This window comes from Zea mays, chromosome 1 (genome assembly GCF_902167145.1).
Source record: "Zea mays cultivar B73 chromosome 1, Zm-B73-REFERENCE-NAM-5.0, whole genome shotgun sequence".
Lineage (NCBI taxonomy): Eukaryota > Viridiplantae > Streptophyta > Magnoliopsida > Poales > Poaceae > Zea > Zea mays.
In genome coordinates this window covers 142,467,799-142,485,299 of record NC_050096.1, presented here as the reverse complement: position 1 = coordinate 142,485,299, position 17,501 = coordinate 142,467,799, and the positions used below count along the sequence as shown (strand labels likewise).

Below are 17,501 nucleotides of genomic sequence, written 5' to 3'. Positions count from 1 at the left end.
GTCATGTTCTTTGGCGGTTGGGCTGGCAGACTCGGGGACCTCGCGCTGGGCCGTGAGGCAGTGTACGTTTCTTTGTTCGGGAACGAAGTCTCTTTCTAAGTTACACGCAGCCTGCTGGTTGCTGTAGACTGTGATGGCGCCTTGCGGACCTAGGATCTTCATGCACAGGTAAAGTCCGTGAATGGCTGCCTCAAACTTGTTGATGGAGCCCCGACCCATTATGGCGTTGTACGGGTACACCATGTCGACGATGTCGAACGTGACTTGCTCACTTCGGGCATTGGGTGCTACACCGAAGGAGAGAGGTAACTCTATTTTGCCGACAGGAAAGGTGCCCTTGCCGCCGAAGCCGTACAACGGGTTGTCCGAAGGCTTGAGCAGACTTTGGCTTATGCCCATGCGATCGAAGGCATGGAGGAAAATGATATCTGCCTGGCTGCCATTGTCGACTAAGACTTTGTGCAGGTCCCAGCCTGCCACGATGCAGTTGATAACCATGGTGTCGATGTGGGGTGCGCTGCGCAGATCGACGTCTCGGGCGTCGAAGGTCAATGGCACATGGGACCACTTTGTCTGCACGACTGGACCGGTGACGGCGACGTGGTTGATGCTGCGGTAATGGTCCCTCTTCTGCCGCTTTGTGTCGAAGTCGGCGCTGGACGACCCAGTGATCATGTGAATGACTCCGCGATACGGCTGATCGGTGAAGTCTTCTTGCTTTGGGGCTTGGGGGTGATGGATGTTTTGCTGTTGCTGGTGTGGAGGTGGGTGTGGGGGAGGTACGATTTGTACCTCCTGGTGGTGTTGGTATGCGTGGTGCGGTGGATGCGGAGCGGGGCCGTGGTTGTATGGCTGAGGGGGTTGCTGATATGTGTGCGCGACAACTCTAGGGTTGTCGGCTGGTTGCGCCCGTGCCATCCTGTCTCTAGTGGCCTTCGTCTCTGGGCAGTCTCTTGTAGGGTGCACGCAGTCTTCGCCGTGGAACAAGCAGTAAAATATGCGTGGCTGCTGCGCACGTCCCCGGCCCCGACCGCGAGTTCCGTTTCCGCGACCCTGGGGGGATACTGCTGGTGGCGAGGGGCCTCGCCAGCGGGGTGCTGGTTGGCGATGTTGTGCACCTGCTGCTGATTGCGGCCGTCCCGACCGGAGTCTGCCTGCGAGGGCCTCGTCCACGTGCGGCTGGACTGCGGAGGGTCTTTGGGTTTCCTCTGAGACTCGACTTTGCGCTGGTCGAGCTCTTCGGATCTGGCGTATTTTTCAAATAGCTGATACAGCTCCTGGAGGTTCCTGGGTGGATCCCTGATGCAGTGGCTGTAAAGGATGCCGGCCCGAAGGCCACTGATGGCGTAGTGGATGGCGATTTGGTCATCGACCGAAGGCAGTTGTGACTTGAGGGTCAGAAACTTGCGGTAGTACTCCCACAGAGTCTCTCTTTCCAGCTGCTTGCAGAGTGAAAGTTTAGCCAAGGCGTCGGTGTCTGGGCGGTACCCTTGGAAGTTGAGCAAGAATTTGTCCCGGAGACTTCTCCAGGAGTCGATAGACAATGGGGGCAACCTGGTGTACCAGGTGAGGGCTGGGCCTTCGAGGGCGATGATGAATGACTTGGCCATCGTGGCGTCGTCCCCTCCGGATGATGCAACGGCGACCTGATAGCTCATGATGTACTGTGCTGGGTCAGTGCTGCCGTTGTACTTGGGATAGGTCCCTGCCATGAAGTTGGCGGGCCATGGTGACACTTGCAGGTGTGGCACCAGGGGACTTCGCTCGTCAAGGTAGTTGACACCTTGGAATGCCGCGGCGTGTGGGATGGCGTGTCCGCGCTGAGGGATGAACAGGTCTTCGATTTGTGCGTGCTGTTGGAGGGGTGGGTCGTGTTGCAGGCCGAGTTGGCCTTCGCGCTGCATGAGCGCGATCTCTTGTTCAAGCTCCTGAGCCTTCTGCTCTTCGTCGTGTATCATCTGTCGCACCTTGGCTTGTGCAGACACACGTTGGCGCTTGGCCTCGAGGATCTCTTTTTGCTTCTGGAGGTTGTGGTTCTTGATGCGCAAGGCGCGCAGCTGTAGCTGCTCTTCTGCTGAAACGCCGATGACTTCACCGTCCTCGGTGGCGTCCGCGCCCTTCCGTGGAGCGAAACCTGGGGGAAGTTGCGGTTGTCCTCCAGAGCTGTAGGTGCGGAGACTGCCTTCGGGAGTGGGTTGTTCGTTGCGCTGCCTCTTGCTGAGTGCGTCGTCTTCGCAGGCCTCTTGGTGGGTGGTGTCGACAAGGGCCTTGCCCTTTTTCTCGGCCAGCAGTGCTGCCTTCGCAGCCTCGTCAGCCTTCGAGCTAGCTCTCTTGGGTGCCATCGCGGGTGGTTTTTCCGTAGCACGAACGGTGGGCGCCAAATGTTGGAACTTGCTCTCCTGGGCAAGTTGATCCAACGTGGGAGTGAAAGCAACGTAAACAAGGTTTTAATTCGAGATGACAATAGCTCTGTTAATCTCCCTCTCAAGGGCACTGTGCGGGGGTATTTATAGGTGCATGAGTGCCCAGCATCTTGAGTTAAGGACGCATGTGCCCTCAGGCGCCCAGGTTATCCCCGAAATATTCTCATAAAGCAGGGTTACATACTGTAATTATAGGGAAGCCTTTACAAATTAGGCCCGTAATGTGTAGCGGCCACGCAGGGCCTGTTACAATGGGCCAGATCATGCATGGGCCTCCATGTTGGACGAGACCGTGGGATGGGACAACCTCGTCATAGGCCTTCGTCCTGCGACGCGTGGGACGAAGGGTAAAGTCTGCCAGTCGTCTTGTCTCCGTTGGTGCAGCGAGTCTGGCAAAGGCATCGAGCGAAGGGTGGCGTCTTCGCCTTCGCCCCAACAGCGGTAGAGGAGCTGTGTAGAGGGAGGTTCTCGGGTCGATCATGCGGCGATGGCTGTTCAGACGAGGGATTCCTATATTGCCCTTCTCAGAAACTGTAGCGGGTTTTCTGAAGCTAGTGGAACTTTGTAAAGGTCTCATAGTGGATCCCTAGCCATTCACCTCGGAAGTGTATAAGGGCCTTGCAAACCCTAGCTAGACGGGATACACGACTTGTGGGTAAAGGGCGCAACCTCTGTAGAGTGTAAAACTGGTATATCAACCGTGCTCACGGTCAAGAGCGACTCAGGACCCTCGCATGATTAATTTATGGAACTAAACTTAATATGTCATACACATTGCATCGCAGGTGTTATTATCAATTGTGATCTCTTATTTAATTGGGTTGGTATATACTTGTACCTAGTAACTGCTAATAAAATTCTGACCAACTTTAAAAGCAATGCTCAGCTTTAACCATCTCGTTTGGTAAGCCTTACACTTCACATGAGCTCCCACCTTTGGTGAGTTCATGCACATTATTCCCCACAACTTGTTGAGCGATGAACGTATGTGAGCTCACCCTTGATGTACTCACATCCCCCTAGGTCAAGGACAGGTACCACAGGATGAGGTGCGTGAAGGATGTCGTGATGAGTTCGTGAGAGGTCTAGGTCGTCGTCTCCCAGTCAACTATGGTTGCAGGATCGTTGTCTTTGTATGATGTATTTACTTAACTATTTTATACAAAACTCCTATTATATAGTAAAGATGTGACATTCGTTTCTGTACCATGAGTCACCATATGTGTGAGACTTGATCCTAGCACACATTTGATTCACGCCCGGGTTTGGCCCCCTAAATCCGTGTGTGACATAGAATTACAATAGAGTTTTGTAGATAGCTTCGGATTCTTGATCGAGCCCCTCAGGTCCTTCAGTAGATATGCTTAGATTCTAGAACATAACTGTTGACTATTCGAGCTTCAGACTGTTCCCTTGCATCGCGTTGTGGCTGATCCTAAAATTGCCCTTGATGTTGATGGTTGTATGACGAAGTTGGAGCTGATGTGGGTGGTTGAGGCAGGACCCATTTGGCCGGGGAATGGCTTGTTGAAGCAACTAAAGCTGAAGGCTGCTGGATTGGTTGTTGGTTGCGTACATACTCTGGGATGTATGGAGAATAAGATGAAGCAGTATGGAGGACCTGCTTCGGCTGATTCTGTCTTGCCTCAACTTCGGCAATTTCCTTCTGCTTTTGAATTGTAACTTTGTAGGTTCTTGTTGTGTGCCCCTTATCTTCCCAATAGAATAAGCAGAATAGTCTTCTTGGCTGAGTGTTTTATCTCCCAACAAAGCTTCTTCCTCCCCTTCCTCCTCTTGGGGCTGGCGGTCTGAAGGAACTCTGTTGAGTCCCTGTTGATTGTGAGTGATTTTGTTGCCCTTGAGTATGGTTGTTTTTGTCTTCACTTTGGCTTGGGTTGTGAATTGTTCTGACGTGTCTTGGATTGAATCTTTCGTCGAAGCCCCTTGTCATCTCGAAGTATCTAAAGGCTTCTTCTCTCCTTTATCGAAAATCATTGTCAGCCCTGATGTATTCATCCATTTTTTGGAGGAGCTTCTCTAGAGTCTGAGGAGACTTCCTAGAAAAATACTGTGCCACTGGTCCCGGCCGAAGCCCCTTGATCATTGCTTCAATGACAATTTCATTTAGTACTGTTGGTTCTTGGGCTCTGAGCCGTAAAGACCTTCGGACGTAAGCCTGTAGATACTCTTCATGATCTTGTGTGCATTAGAATAAGGCATGAGCAGTCACTACCTTCGTCTGAAACCCTTGGAAGCTTGTGATCAACATATCTTTCAATTTCTACCAAGATGTTATTGTTCCTGGCCTGAGAGAGGAGTACCAGGTCTAAGCAATACTCATGACTGCCATGACAAAGGACTTGGCCATTACGGTTGTATTGCCACCATAGGATGATATCGTCGCTTCGTATCTCATGAGAAACTACTTCGGGGCAGAGTGACCGCCATACATGGGAAACTGAGGTGGCTTGTACGAAGATGGCCACGGTACTACCTACAGCTCTGTAGCTAAAGGAGAGGCATCATCAAAAGCAATATTGTCATGGTTAAAAGCTTCATACCACATGTCTTCATGGTTGGGGCCTTCCTACCAAAGGTCTCTTTGGTGTTGCCGATACTCTTGGTGCTCAGTATCATGTGCGATGTGTCGCATCTCTTCAGCTGCTTCGTCAATCTTCTTTTGCAACTCAGACAGCCGAAGCATTTTTTTTCTCTTCTTTTCTCTACTTGTTGGTGTATGGCTTCAAGGTTGTTGATCTCCTGATCCAGATCCTCATCTTGTGGGGTTGGACTAGAAGCCTTCCTTTTCTGGCTTTGGGTTTCTCATAAGAGAATTCTTTCTTGGTTGGTGTCCAGAGAAGCAAGAACAGCCTCGGGCATCATTGTCTTCTTCGGGGGCATGATGAAGGTGGTCGTAAGTGAGTTCACCGGAGGTGGGCGCCAATGTTGGTTACTTGTTCTCAATTGTTATACACAGTTGCAAACATGGCAATACAATGTTAAAAAGATAGTTGACCTTCGTCCTCAAATGATTATCCCTTCGGAATAATACTTTCGAGGACGATGGTTGAATGAATCATATCCCAATGTAAAAGTGAATATACAAAGGAATGTAAAAAGGTTAATGTTAACTCATCTCCAATATATTAACATTGCATTTCTCCCTTTTTATATCATAAATTAGCAGTCGTACCTTCAGCTCTACAAAATGAGTCAGAACAAAGGTGCTCTAGGGAAGAGATTACATGAGGCCATTACCCAGCCCTCCAAAAGGTACTTTATGCAGGACACTGTTCATCTCTTTATAGTGGATCGTGCAGCTTCATATAAAATTACAAATATATCATTAAGACCAGTACATATGATTTACAAATCATGTGAGGGCATCATTTTCTTCTCCTTTACTATTCTGAATGACATTTTCTCTTGGCTTCGTTGATCTTTTTATCTTTGTCTCCTAGTGTCGTTATGACGAGGCTAACATCCTCGTCTTTCTGCACAACTTGCTTTGAAGGTGTTTTGTCGCCGAAGCTCTGCAACACTTAACGACATGCTGAGAATCAACAATAAAATGTGTTTTTGAGGACCTTCGAAAGAGTAAAGCCCCCAACACCACTTATCTACTGCCGTTTCAGATCTGCAGTCCAAAACAACCATAAAACATGTGTGCGCTGTGAATCTATAGCTCCTCCCCTTCTAACATCCTTAAAACACTAACTTCTTATTCTCACCATTAAAAATACAGGTAGGCACTGCTAGCCGCTCTCTGAATCTAAGATGTAGAAATTTCACATTTGCTTTTCAAAAATGAATTCTAAATAAATTTGTAAATTGTTTGTTTGGTGCTAATACTTTCTTCCTTGTGTGTTTGGCTTATGCCAATCCCCTTTTGATCAAATAGGTAATAGGTGTTGTCTTCTATTAGAATTAAGGTTAGAGTTGACTATCCTTGTACAGTTTTGTGAGAATTACCATCTATTCTTTTCCTTCCTCACATAAGAGATTATATATATAGAAACTCACATGTTGTTTACTTCTCTATTCCCATTCACTTCATATTTGTCCATCGCCTTTCATGGTATACTTTTTTGGCCACTATGATTCAATTAGCATTATAATGACATGTATAATGGCTCGATGTTACGCCTTACTATTCTACGCACACTATTGGTTTGGCTTCCGAAGCTAATTTGCAAAAAAAAATGGCAACTAAATCACTAACATGTATTAGATTTAGGGGTTGTTTAGGATTATAATCTACCTATATTATATAATCTAAAAAAAATTTGAACTAAGTGTTAGCTCAAAATTGGTTGGATTATATAATCTAGATAGATTATAATCCAAACAAACTCCCCTTAAGGTCTAGTTTGGTTATCCTAGTATTGACCTCAATCCGCACATGTATTGATATGGATTGGGGTGTAACTAAAACTAATTTACAATCCAATACACCTCAACACATGTGGATTGAGATTAATACTAGAATACCCAAACAATACCTAAGGGTCCTCACCGACTGTTTCATTAGATAAGGACAGCAACATTGGCAAACCTTTCAAACACATCTTGGTCAGTATTCCTTACCACAGTTCTTTAATCATCCGCACAGCACACATGTTTGGTTCAGAATGAATTGGTTTAAAAATGATTGTTCCTGAACTTCGTATATAACCTCGATTCGTTTTAGGCTTACCGCTTCCCATGGCTCCATTTACCCGATTTATTTTGCACATGGTCCGAAAACAAAGGCGCTAATACACCAGTCATCTCGTAGTCTCATGTACATGCGACAAAGCAGATAGGCCATCGCTACATGCGCTAAGGTAAAAAAGGCATTGTTACCAACACTCCTTTTTTTCTTAATATTTTACCAGGCATGATTTGTTTATTTGATTCCTAATCCACATATCAACGGTTGCAGGTCATCCAAAGCAGTGCAAAGGAGGGAAGCCTTCTTAAGTTACCAGCCAATGCAGCCTATGCCTATCCGATTATGTCCAAAACATCATAATGTAATATATTGTATTAGCTAAACACTATTACTAATAAAGGTACCCAGTGTGTAAGTATATTCACCCTTGTGGTTGTATAATATGTTTATGTACTGTAACTAAGAAATTATTAATCATTTGCATTATACATATTGCACAAGTATTTTTTGAACAGATGTCTGCCAATGCTAGTTACACAATAATAGTGGCTACTGGACATTACACATCGTTAATTACTTAATTGCGTGTCACAATCAGATAACAAATCTGCTGCACGTAAAAGTCAATATATATACGTCAATTGCTATAGCAGCGGTCGAGAAGAGTCCACCTTCCTCAGGCTCGACCCAACAAACCTCTTTATCGCATTCTTCCAAGATCCCTGCAAAGGGAAGCAAAGTTTGTCAAAGTGAAGTAAAAAATAATGTGATACATGGGATTCTTTAAAAAAAACTCAGGCAACTGCAACTCTTCCTGCTAAGGGTCTAAGGCCTTGTTGGGTTGCATGGGACCACAGGAGACAGAGAGATTAAGGGTATGTTTGGTTCGCTAACTAAGTTGTCACGTTTTGCCTAACTTTTCTGTAAGGTTAGTTCTTCGATTCGAACGATTAACCTTAAGCAAAGCGTGAAACATTTAGTCACGAATCAAACATGCCCTAAATCTTTCTATTCAATTTTGACTAGCAAGAGATTTAATCCTCTTCGATCAACCTCTAATTGAACAAGACCTAAAGGGTTTCAAGAATCCCATGATATACCATTCAATTGTGTACCTTACGGTCATCTCGACATTTGACTGAGGGATCAACGATGTAGTGCTTTATCAGTCTGCAAAGTTCTGCTGGCTTTTCGCGATTTATGGCATGACCGGCATTCTTGACAATGATTAGTTCGGAAGTATCACCCAGATGCCTGAGATTTTTTATACAGAAGGTTAAAATGTCTGTTTTGTCCCTCTTAACAGAGCAAAGATTAATGAATCAAATTAAAGACTTGAATTTGATGACACATATAAATAAACAAACCTTTTCAGCCGTAATCCAAGTTCCAATGGAAAGACCCGGTCCTGCTCTCCCCAAATTATCAAGGTTTGCTGACAAATCAATGAAATATACTACAATTATATTCTTTAACAGTCAAAAAAGCAGAAGCTTTGGCTGGGGAACTAGTATGGTCTCATCAAGTTCAAGTGCTTATGCAAATGCTAATCATTACCTGGTTAATTTTAGGAAGGTCTGAAAGCTTCCTGCCATTGATCAATGCATACAGCAACTCCCTCTTCTCTTTTACATTTTCCGTGCACATAACCTGCAACACAACACAAAGAAAATGTTGAGTAAATCTTATGTGCATTTAACAAGATTGACCAACCACTTACTATGTCAATAGCACATAAGAAAACGTACAGATCTAGCCAATTTTCCCTCAAGATGTTCAGTGCAGACACAGTTGGGAGGACTGAATTCAAATATTACTTTCTCCATGAAAAAATTATATTGCAATCCATAACGTTTGGAAATTGTTAGGTTGACCAGACCCATGCCATTGTTTTTTTTCAAACATGCAGGAGAGCTACGTATCTTAGTATTAAGAAGGAAAAAAAAGGGGAAAAGAAACCCCATTGTTTTTTTTCTCGAACATGAAGGAGAGCCACGTATCTTAGTATTAAGAAGTAAAAAAGGGAAAAAGAAACCCCGTTACAACCACCTTTAACCCCTCACTCACCCATTCTTTAAAAGAACAGGGGAGCAAGCCAGGGATAACTCACACACTACGACAAACTACCAAAGCAGCCTGGTCTATTGTTAATCCTGTTGTAAGGCTGTGAGGAAAGAAATCCCTCTAGCCCCAGCCAAGCTCTTCCTTTGCTAGGATCAGAGCCCTTTCCAAGCTAGAAGAAATCCCATCAAAAACACGTGTTTCGAAGCTTCCATGGGCTCAGGAACCTAAAATGACAAGGGCATTGAAACCTTTCTGAATTTCAACCCCACCTCTTTGGCTCCCCTCTGCCACCAGCTAGCAAAGGACTCATCCTCATTTGTAGGTGCCAACTCTTGCAAATTGAGGCGATTGAGAAGCCAGAACTGCCTAGCTAAAACACAGCTTGTTAGCAAGTGATCAATTGTCTTCTCTTGTTGATCATACAGGGGACATGCAGCAGGTGTGGTAGGCTACGTCGGGCTAGCCGATCTGCTGTCCAGCACCACTTGTGTGTCACTAGCCACATAAAGAATTTGCATTTGTTTAGCACCCGAGATTTCCAATACGTTCCCAAGCTTCAAAAACTATGGATACTTGGAAGAGATTTGTATAAGCCGATTTACTTGAGTATTGACCAGACGATGAAAGTCTCCATGGGTGTCCTGAACATCCTGCTGCAGCTCCACCTTCGCAAGAAGATCCCACAGTTTCAGATACTCAGTTAGCATAGCCACCAAGAAACCTCCCTGAATGTCATGAATCCATAGATGATTTGAAAGGCCTTCCTTGACAGTGAGTCGGTTGGCCCTTATATTAGGAACAGAGGCGGAGAGGTTGGGTGCCAGGTCCTCAATTTTTTGGCCCTACGCTATCTATCCTTCCAGAACAGAGTTTGCCCTCCATCACCAATTGTGGTTTCGACAGCCATTGAGAAAAAGGCATGCACACAGACAGGAAGCTTGATTGGGAAGAGTGTCCGCGGTCTGTTGGAGTCAGTCTTTTGGAGCCAAAGTCATCTCAATCTTAGCGCCCAGCCAAACGTTTGCAGGTTTGAAATTCCTAGACCGCATAACTCTTTTGGCCGTTGTACCTTATCCAAGGCAATAAGACAATGACCAGCTTTTCAACTAAAATAAGATAGTGGCCACCTTTGGCACCCTTCCTCTCCAAAGAAAACCTCTTCTAATTTTGCCATTTGCTTTGATAGCCCATGCTGGGAGATCCACGACCATACTAAGATAAACAGTCATGGTTGTTAATACAAAGTTACGAACTAAATTTGTATTGCTCTTCTGGCCCTTGTCATCAACTCCGCTTTCAATCCAGGTAGTTGGTTTGCAAGCTTACCAGTCAAAGATTGTATCTAGGCTTTTGTAACACCCCGTCCAATCCCTGGACCAGCGGTACTTACTCCTGTCAGCTCTCTATGATCATATATCGTCCCCATAGACCAACACGAGTCTTTTGTGCGCACTTTGTCCTCACTCATGCGCACCCGAGAAAACTTCCCGGTCGATCACCCATCCCAAATTGCTCCAAGTCAAGCACGCTTAACTCGGAGGTTCTTTCGAGATAGGCTTCCGAAAAAGAAGATGCACCTTATTGGTATGAATACTCTATTAATTCTATTAAACCTTGGCCCAGGATATCACCATCCCAGGGGCCAGGATATCACAATCCACCCCCTTAGAAGACCGACGTCCTCGTCGATCAACCCCAATCCAGGAACCTCCCCTCTTAGCCACGTCTGTGTGTCTAGTGTCGTCATATGCCATGTCATGTGACCACTCCGGGCCCACATGCGTCATGCGCCATATACCCGAACCCCCTAGCCCACACACGCTCGTGAAACCTCGAGGGTCGACTCTGATACCACTTGTAACACCCCGTCCAATCCCTGGACCAGCGGTACTTACTCCTGGCAGCTCTCTAGGATCATATATCGTCCCCACAGACCAACACGAGTCTTTTGTGCGCACTTTGTCCTCACTCATGCGCACCCGAGAAAACTTCCCGGTCGGTCACCCATCCCAAATTGCTCCAAGCCAAGCACGCTTAACTCGGAGGTTCTTTCGAGATAGGCTTCCGAAAAAGAAGAGGCACCTTATTGGTATGAATACTCTATTAATTCTATTAAGCCTTGGCCCAGGATATCACCATCCCAGGGGCCAGGATATCACAACTTTTGATAGCTTCTTGAGGGAGAGTGGAAGCACAAGATATTTGCAAGGAAATACCTCTAGCGTGCATGGAAAGCTTTCCTGAATCAGCTCCACCTCCTCAATATTACATTGAATTGGGAAAAACAACTCTTATGCTCATTTGTTTGAAGCCCAGAGGCGTCCCCAAAGAGACAGAATGTCCAGTGTAACTCTGATATCACTCGCTATGAGGCGTAGGAAAATTACCACGTCATCGGTATAGAATGAGATTCTATGATGGAGAGCCCAAGAGGACAAAGGCTGCAAAAAATCCATCATTTGAGGCCTAGTTATCATCCAGCTGAGGACATCCATCATCAAAATGAAGATCATCGGGGACAGAGGGCCTCCTTGCCTCAAACCATGATGAAGTCGTGTTGTTTTTCTCGAGAATGCAGGAGAGTTGTGCATCATTTCATTAATAGAAAGATATAACAAAAACAGGCAAAATAAACACCTCACAAACACATGTCGGCAGACATTAGAACAGTGGCCAACACAAACTGAGCATTATTCCTACTCGACCTCTTCACCCGGTGCAGCGAGCGAAGATATGTCCTTGGCTCATGCTACGCCCCAGTTCTAGATTTCGTCATCGGCCCAACTCATCGCCATAGATATGTGGGGGGAATTTCGTTGAAGACACTCATTTATGTGTTTCCACACAGTCCAAGCCCCATAATGATGACGATGTTCAAACCCTTCTAAAGAGCGTTAGGAACTGAGATGGACGGGGCCACCATAAGATGGTTCTGTCAATCTGTAATGTTTGTTTTGGTCCAGCTTGGACTCTCCTTTTTCTCTTAATACAATGATGTGTTGTTCGAGAAAAAAAACTGAGATGGATGCTCGCCGCCACCATTCAAGAAAGGAGACCTCATCAGGCTGTGGGGAGAGAGCCGCCAACCCCAATCGCTGGAGATGGATAAACCAGAAAAGCCTTGTGAAGACGCAACTGACCAGTAGATGGTCAATCGTTTCACCGCTAGATCACAAAACAAACATAGTTGGGGATGACGCAAATTTCTTTTTACTATCCAATCAGCGGTCCAACATTTGTTATGGGCAGCCAGCCATATGAAACAAGCACATTTAGACGGAGCCCAATCCTTCCAAATGCGCTCCCATGGCTCAAAGGTTACCGGGCCTTGAAAGGTGGCAGCATAGGCTGAGCTGGTCGTGTACTTCTGTTATGACCGACATCCCCTACACTAGGCGCATGGACATTAGTGGCTAGGAGAGCTAAGGCCCACGGCCAGGCCACAGGCCACATGCGGCCAGGAGAGATTAGATAAGGATTAGCTAATAAAAAGGAGAGATTATCTCTAGTTAGTTGAATAAGAATAGATAAGGATTAGCTAATAAAAAGGAGAGATTATCTCTAGTTAGTTGGATAAGGATTAGAAGAGATCTCATAGATCTTATCCTTAGATCAGATAAGCATCAGCTGGGATATAAATACTTGTAAGAGGACATCTATGGAATTAAGCAAAATCAGATTATTCTAGCTTCCCTGAGGGAGCCGGGAGTTGGAATCAATCTCTCTTGCCCGTGCAGCCTAGGTCAGCCACGGTGCCCCAGCGCCGCCGCCCCCATCTCCCTCGCGCAGCTGTTCATCCTTATAGGCGATCCCTGGTAGGATCCGCAATCCTACCAATTTGGTACCAGAGCCCTTCGATCCTCCGGCCACCATGAGTTCTTCGTCGCAATCCCCACCGGCCTCCATGGCCGTCGCGCCTCCAGCCACCACGCCGCTCACCGCGCCACCCTCCACCGCCGCCACGCTCACCCTAACCTCCATGCTGGGCCTTCTCACCGTCGGGTTGTCATACAATCTGCCCACGATGACGAACGAACAGCTCACAGCGGCCATCCTCCACTTCTTCACACTATGCACAAGGCTTATGGGCCTATAGTCCTTGACATTGATATCATCTTTTTCAGAAGAAGAGTAACATACACATTGTTTAGCAGCCATAATTTTTTGATTTTCTGCTCCAAATGGCCGACACATCTGCCATTATATCTCCCTTTACAATTTGCCAACATACCTTGTAGAATCTGCTTATAAAACCATCTGGGCCCGCCACCTTGTCTGAAGGGAGTTGTTTCATGGTGCTCCACACCTCATTTTCAGATATGGGGTTATCAAGTGAATGGAGATCGTGTGTAGGCATGTCTAACAACTCCGAATTCACTGTGCAACTTCTGTCCACACTTGAACAAAGCAGGTAAGGTTACTATATAAATCAAAGATCACCTTCTCTTTATCACTATGGCTAGTGAGGATCTGACCATCTAACATGATTTTGCTGATGCTTTTTTTCCCGATGCCTAGCATGAGTGTGACATAGCCACATAGGGATAAGTTAGCATAACCATCCCTAAGCCAGTTGATCTTTGACCAATTCCTGGCTATTATCCGCTGCATAGATGCAAGCACTAGAGAATGTTTCTCGAGACAGTTTTTTTAGCCAGATTTCAGAACCTGAAAGGGGCTTGTTGCCCTGAACAATCTCATGTTGGCACAGAATCTCCTTGGTGAGAGCAAGATGAAATTTGACATGTCCGATGTTTTTTACTCCAACCTTGCAGTTTTTCCACTGTAGTCTTCAGCCTAGCTGACAAGTTCTTCATTGGACAGGAGCGCCTAGGCATAGATGACCATGCAAGCTCCACCATCAACTGTTGGGGGCCTTCTTCCTCCGAAGGTCCTCAAAACACTAATTAACCATTGTTTCCTGATACATCTCTAAAAGTATTACAGCTGCTTCAGTAAAAACCACTTCGGAATGAATCAAGTAAAGACGAAGGTACATTTCTACTGGCGGACGAAACTGACCTTCGGCCAAGCAGCATGCAAAGAAGCTTCGCATGTGTGCGCAAGAGGCAAAGGTGTTAGCCGAAGTCGATAACTTCGACAACAACAAAAGAACTTCGAACATAAGCCAGAGGAGAAGCTACCAAACAATGGGGCATGAACCCGCGCAGCCGAGGATGGAGTAAATATATTATTGCCCTAATGTCATTTGTAAACAATGTGTGTAAAACCTTGAGGGGCATGATTGTAATTCTTTATAAAGGCGGTTCACCTTTCCTATAAATAAGTGAACAGTGCCCTGCATAAAGCACCTTTTTTGGAGGGCCATCACTTCGTTTTACCTAGCCTACGGAGAACCTTCGTGCCACCCTATGTGCGGGAGCCGAATGTATGCTTGTACATTCATTTATCAGGAGAAATGGAATAAAATGCTAAGGCATATGCGATGAGTTGAATATGAAGTCCCACTTTGTCGCTTTCATGTTGTTTCATTATGTCTCTCTGAAAACCTTCGTCCCTTGTTCTAACACTTCGAAGAAGTGTTAAATCAAGAACGAAGGTCTTTACATCTAACTTCTGTTGCCTTGATTTTCGATGCCTTTAGGAGAATTGAAATCGAGTACCAACATCTCTTGAAAACCATACAAGGTTGGCCAAAACATTCGAAGTGGAATCTTCTTTGTCCTGTAGAACGATCGCCCAGACCCAGAATCAAAGGACAGTGGTCAATCACTTGAGGTTGTCTTTTGATTGAACCATAGACAGAACCATGTTGATGCATTTATTTTGCTCTTGTATAGTGTTTTGGTTAAGAAAATGTTTGCGAACCCGTCTCATCTCGTCTATCTCACTCTGAGGATTTTTTCCAACCTTTCCGGAGGTGTTTTCCTTTTTTCCTAAGTCGAGATCTTCACGTTCGAAGTTCATCACAATATTTCCTTGATCTCTAACCATTTTGTTCGAGCTCATTGGGTCCCAAAAAGTTCCCATAATTTTTCTTGGATTTTTCTAACCACCCGAAGTCTTTTTTAGGGATTAAAACAGTTTTTTGGAATTATTTGAACCCTGAAAATGATATTCCAAAATTTAAAAATCCGACCCAAACTTAATCCATCTCGGCAAAAAAACCTCTCATATAAATACAACAGTGCATCCACCGTTTTGCCAACAAGCGTGCCGATCCCCCCTCCCGCGTCGAGGCCCACACGGCCACCAACAGGAATGGGATTAGGATAACAGGGGGTTAAGAAGTGGTGGGTTCAGCACTCAAACAAGTTGCTGGAACGTTGTAACTGCCAAGGGTCTGTTTGGATTCTGTGGGCAAACAATAGAAGCTAAAAAATATCTCTAGACCATCCAAACATGAGGACTAATGGTTTGAGCAAACTTTTAGCCAAGTTCTTGGATAACTGTTAGTTCATTAGCCAAGTACAACTAACTAACAAGGGCTAATAGTTCATTGATATATATATGCACTTTTAGCCTAGATCCAAACATTCATAGTCTTAGCCGATCCAAAGACGCTTTGAACTAACAACACCTCCAATGCAACAATGGATCGATACAGGTAGCAATTGTGGATCAAATCCGTGGTTTTTACCTTTAGCACCGAACCACCAAACCTAAGTTGTACAGTACACAACAATTAATTGTTCATTATCAACCACGAAACATCTCAGCCAAGAAACTGCAGGTGAAAATAGTTGGCAAGTCCCTGCTTTACCTACCCTGATGTAATCTCTGATGAAACAGGACGGCATGAACCGCTGAGGGCGGCAGAAGGTGAGCCCCACCAACCTCCGGAGATCCTCCGGCCGCTGGGGCAGCAAAAGACTTGCAGCCTCGGCGATATCCTCAACGGCAAAGAGCCCCGCGGCCAGATCGGCCTCCTCGAGGCAAACACCGGCCGCGACTAGTACAAGCCGCTCCACCGCTGCCGGAAACGCGTGGGCGAGGTGGTATGCTACGAAGCCGCCGTAACTGACCCCGACGACGGCGTACCGCTGCGGGGCGCCAGGAAGCGCGGCCATAGCGGCGGCAACACAGGCAGCCTGATAGACCGGGGAGCGGTCTGCTGCGGGGGAGGATGAGGCGCCAAAGAAGACGAGGTCCGGGACATAGGGGGCCAGACCGGCAGCGAGGAGCGGGCCGAGGAAGGGCGCCCACTGCCAGGTGGCTTGTGCGCCGAAGCCGTGGAGAAGCAGAACAGGGTATAGGGGCTTGGCGGGGTCGGCGGCAGGAGGCGGGAGCCACAGGTGTACGACGGCGCCATCGGGGAGCGGAATGGCCGCCGGGCGGAGCCCCGCGGAGCGGAAGGAGCGAGTGTAGCAGCGGTCACGTGCGATAGTGGGACTGAGGCGGCACTTCCACCGTCGCCGACCGCCAGCAGCGGGGGTCAGCGATGCGGGCGGTGAGAGTGGGGGCATTTTGTTTGCCGGAGGCGGGAGATCTGGGAGGGCGCGTCCGTGCGTGCGGACTGCGGACTGCGGATGGACTGCGGACTGCGGAATGCCTCTATGTTTGGTGGGACCGTGGGACTAGTGGCTCTCTTGTAGTTGTAGTGTCTGGTACTAGTCGTTCTAAGTAGTGTCTGAGATATAGAGACCAAAAAAGACTAAATCATATATTTTTTCTTTCTTTTAGATCTTGTTTAGAAGGGACCTAGTTTTAAAAATATAGTTTCTATCTCTAGTTTCTAGAAACTGGTTTATAATAAACTAGTTAATGGTGTTTGAAATTACCTCAATTTTCATGAACTAGTTTTAGTTAGGCGACATTAGCTTCTTGGATTTTAAGAAACTAGAAATCCAGATTTTATAAACTGGTGCATAAATTGATATGTTTGGAACCACCCTAATTTTTATAAACCAGTTTATTAAAAACTGAACAGACCCTTAGTCTCTGTGTTTGATAATTTAGTGATTAAAAGTGACTATAAGGTAGAGACTAAATTTTAGTCCCATGAAACTAAACAAGCCATTTGTCACGTGAAATTCTAGCTCGACATCATTGCCATTTGTCACTTGCAAGGTCCACATGGATCGGTGCATTGGATGACCCACAAATCAGAAACCAAACTGTATTATTCGGCAAGGAAATCCTCCAACCCAGTTTTTTTGTGTATATATAAGAAGTTAAACATGTACAGAATATATAGTTTACAAAGCTTGCAAAGCACAAAGAAAAAGGAGAAAACCACTGGTGTAGGCTATCCCTCCAAATACTCAAATGCTCCTTGATGTAATGCTTGGCTTTGGTGGACAATAGTCCAAGCTCTTTTTGAAAGTTTATTCACAACAAAGAACATTACAAGTTTTATTTACAAAATGACTCCATTTCTTGATATCCAAATAATCCAA

The 17,501-nt window shown here is 46.0% G+C and overlaps 1 protein-coding gene across 1 annotated transcript; it reads right to left on the bottom strand.

Annotated features, from left to right (window-relative positions):
- Positions 1–7,503: 7,503 nt before the first annotated feature.
- Positions 7,504–16,668, bottom strand: LOC100283512 (uncharacterized). Its single transcript, NM_001156412.2, has 5 exons — positions 15,870–16,668; positions 8,635–8,727; positions 8,445–8,512; positions 8,193–8,331; positions 7,504–7,799 (listed from the first exon to the last, which is right to left on the bottom strand). The coding sequence occupies exons 1-5, from the start codon at positions 16,566–16,568 to the stop codon at positions 7,722–7,724; spliced, it is 1,077 nt and encodes a 358-aa protein (NP_001149884.1). The 5' UTR covers positions 16,569–16,668; the 3' UTR covers positions 7,504–7,721.
- Positions 16,669–17,501: the final 833 nt, after the last annotated feature.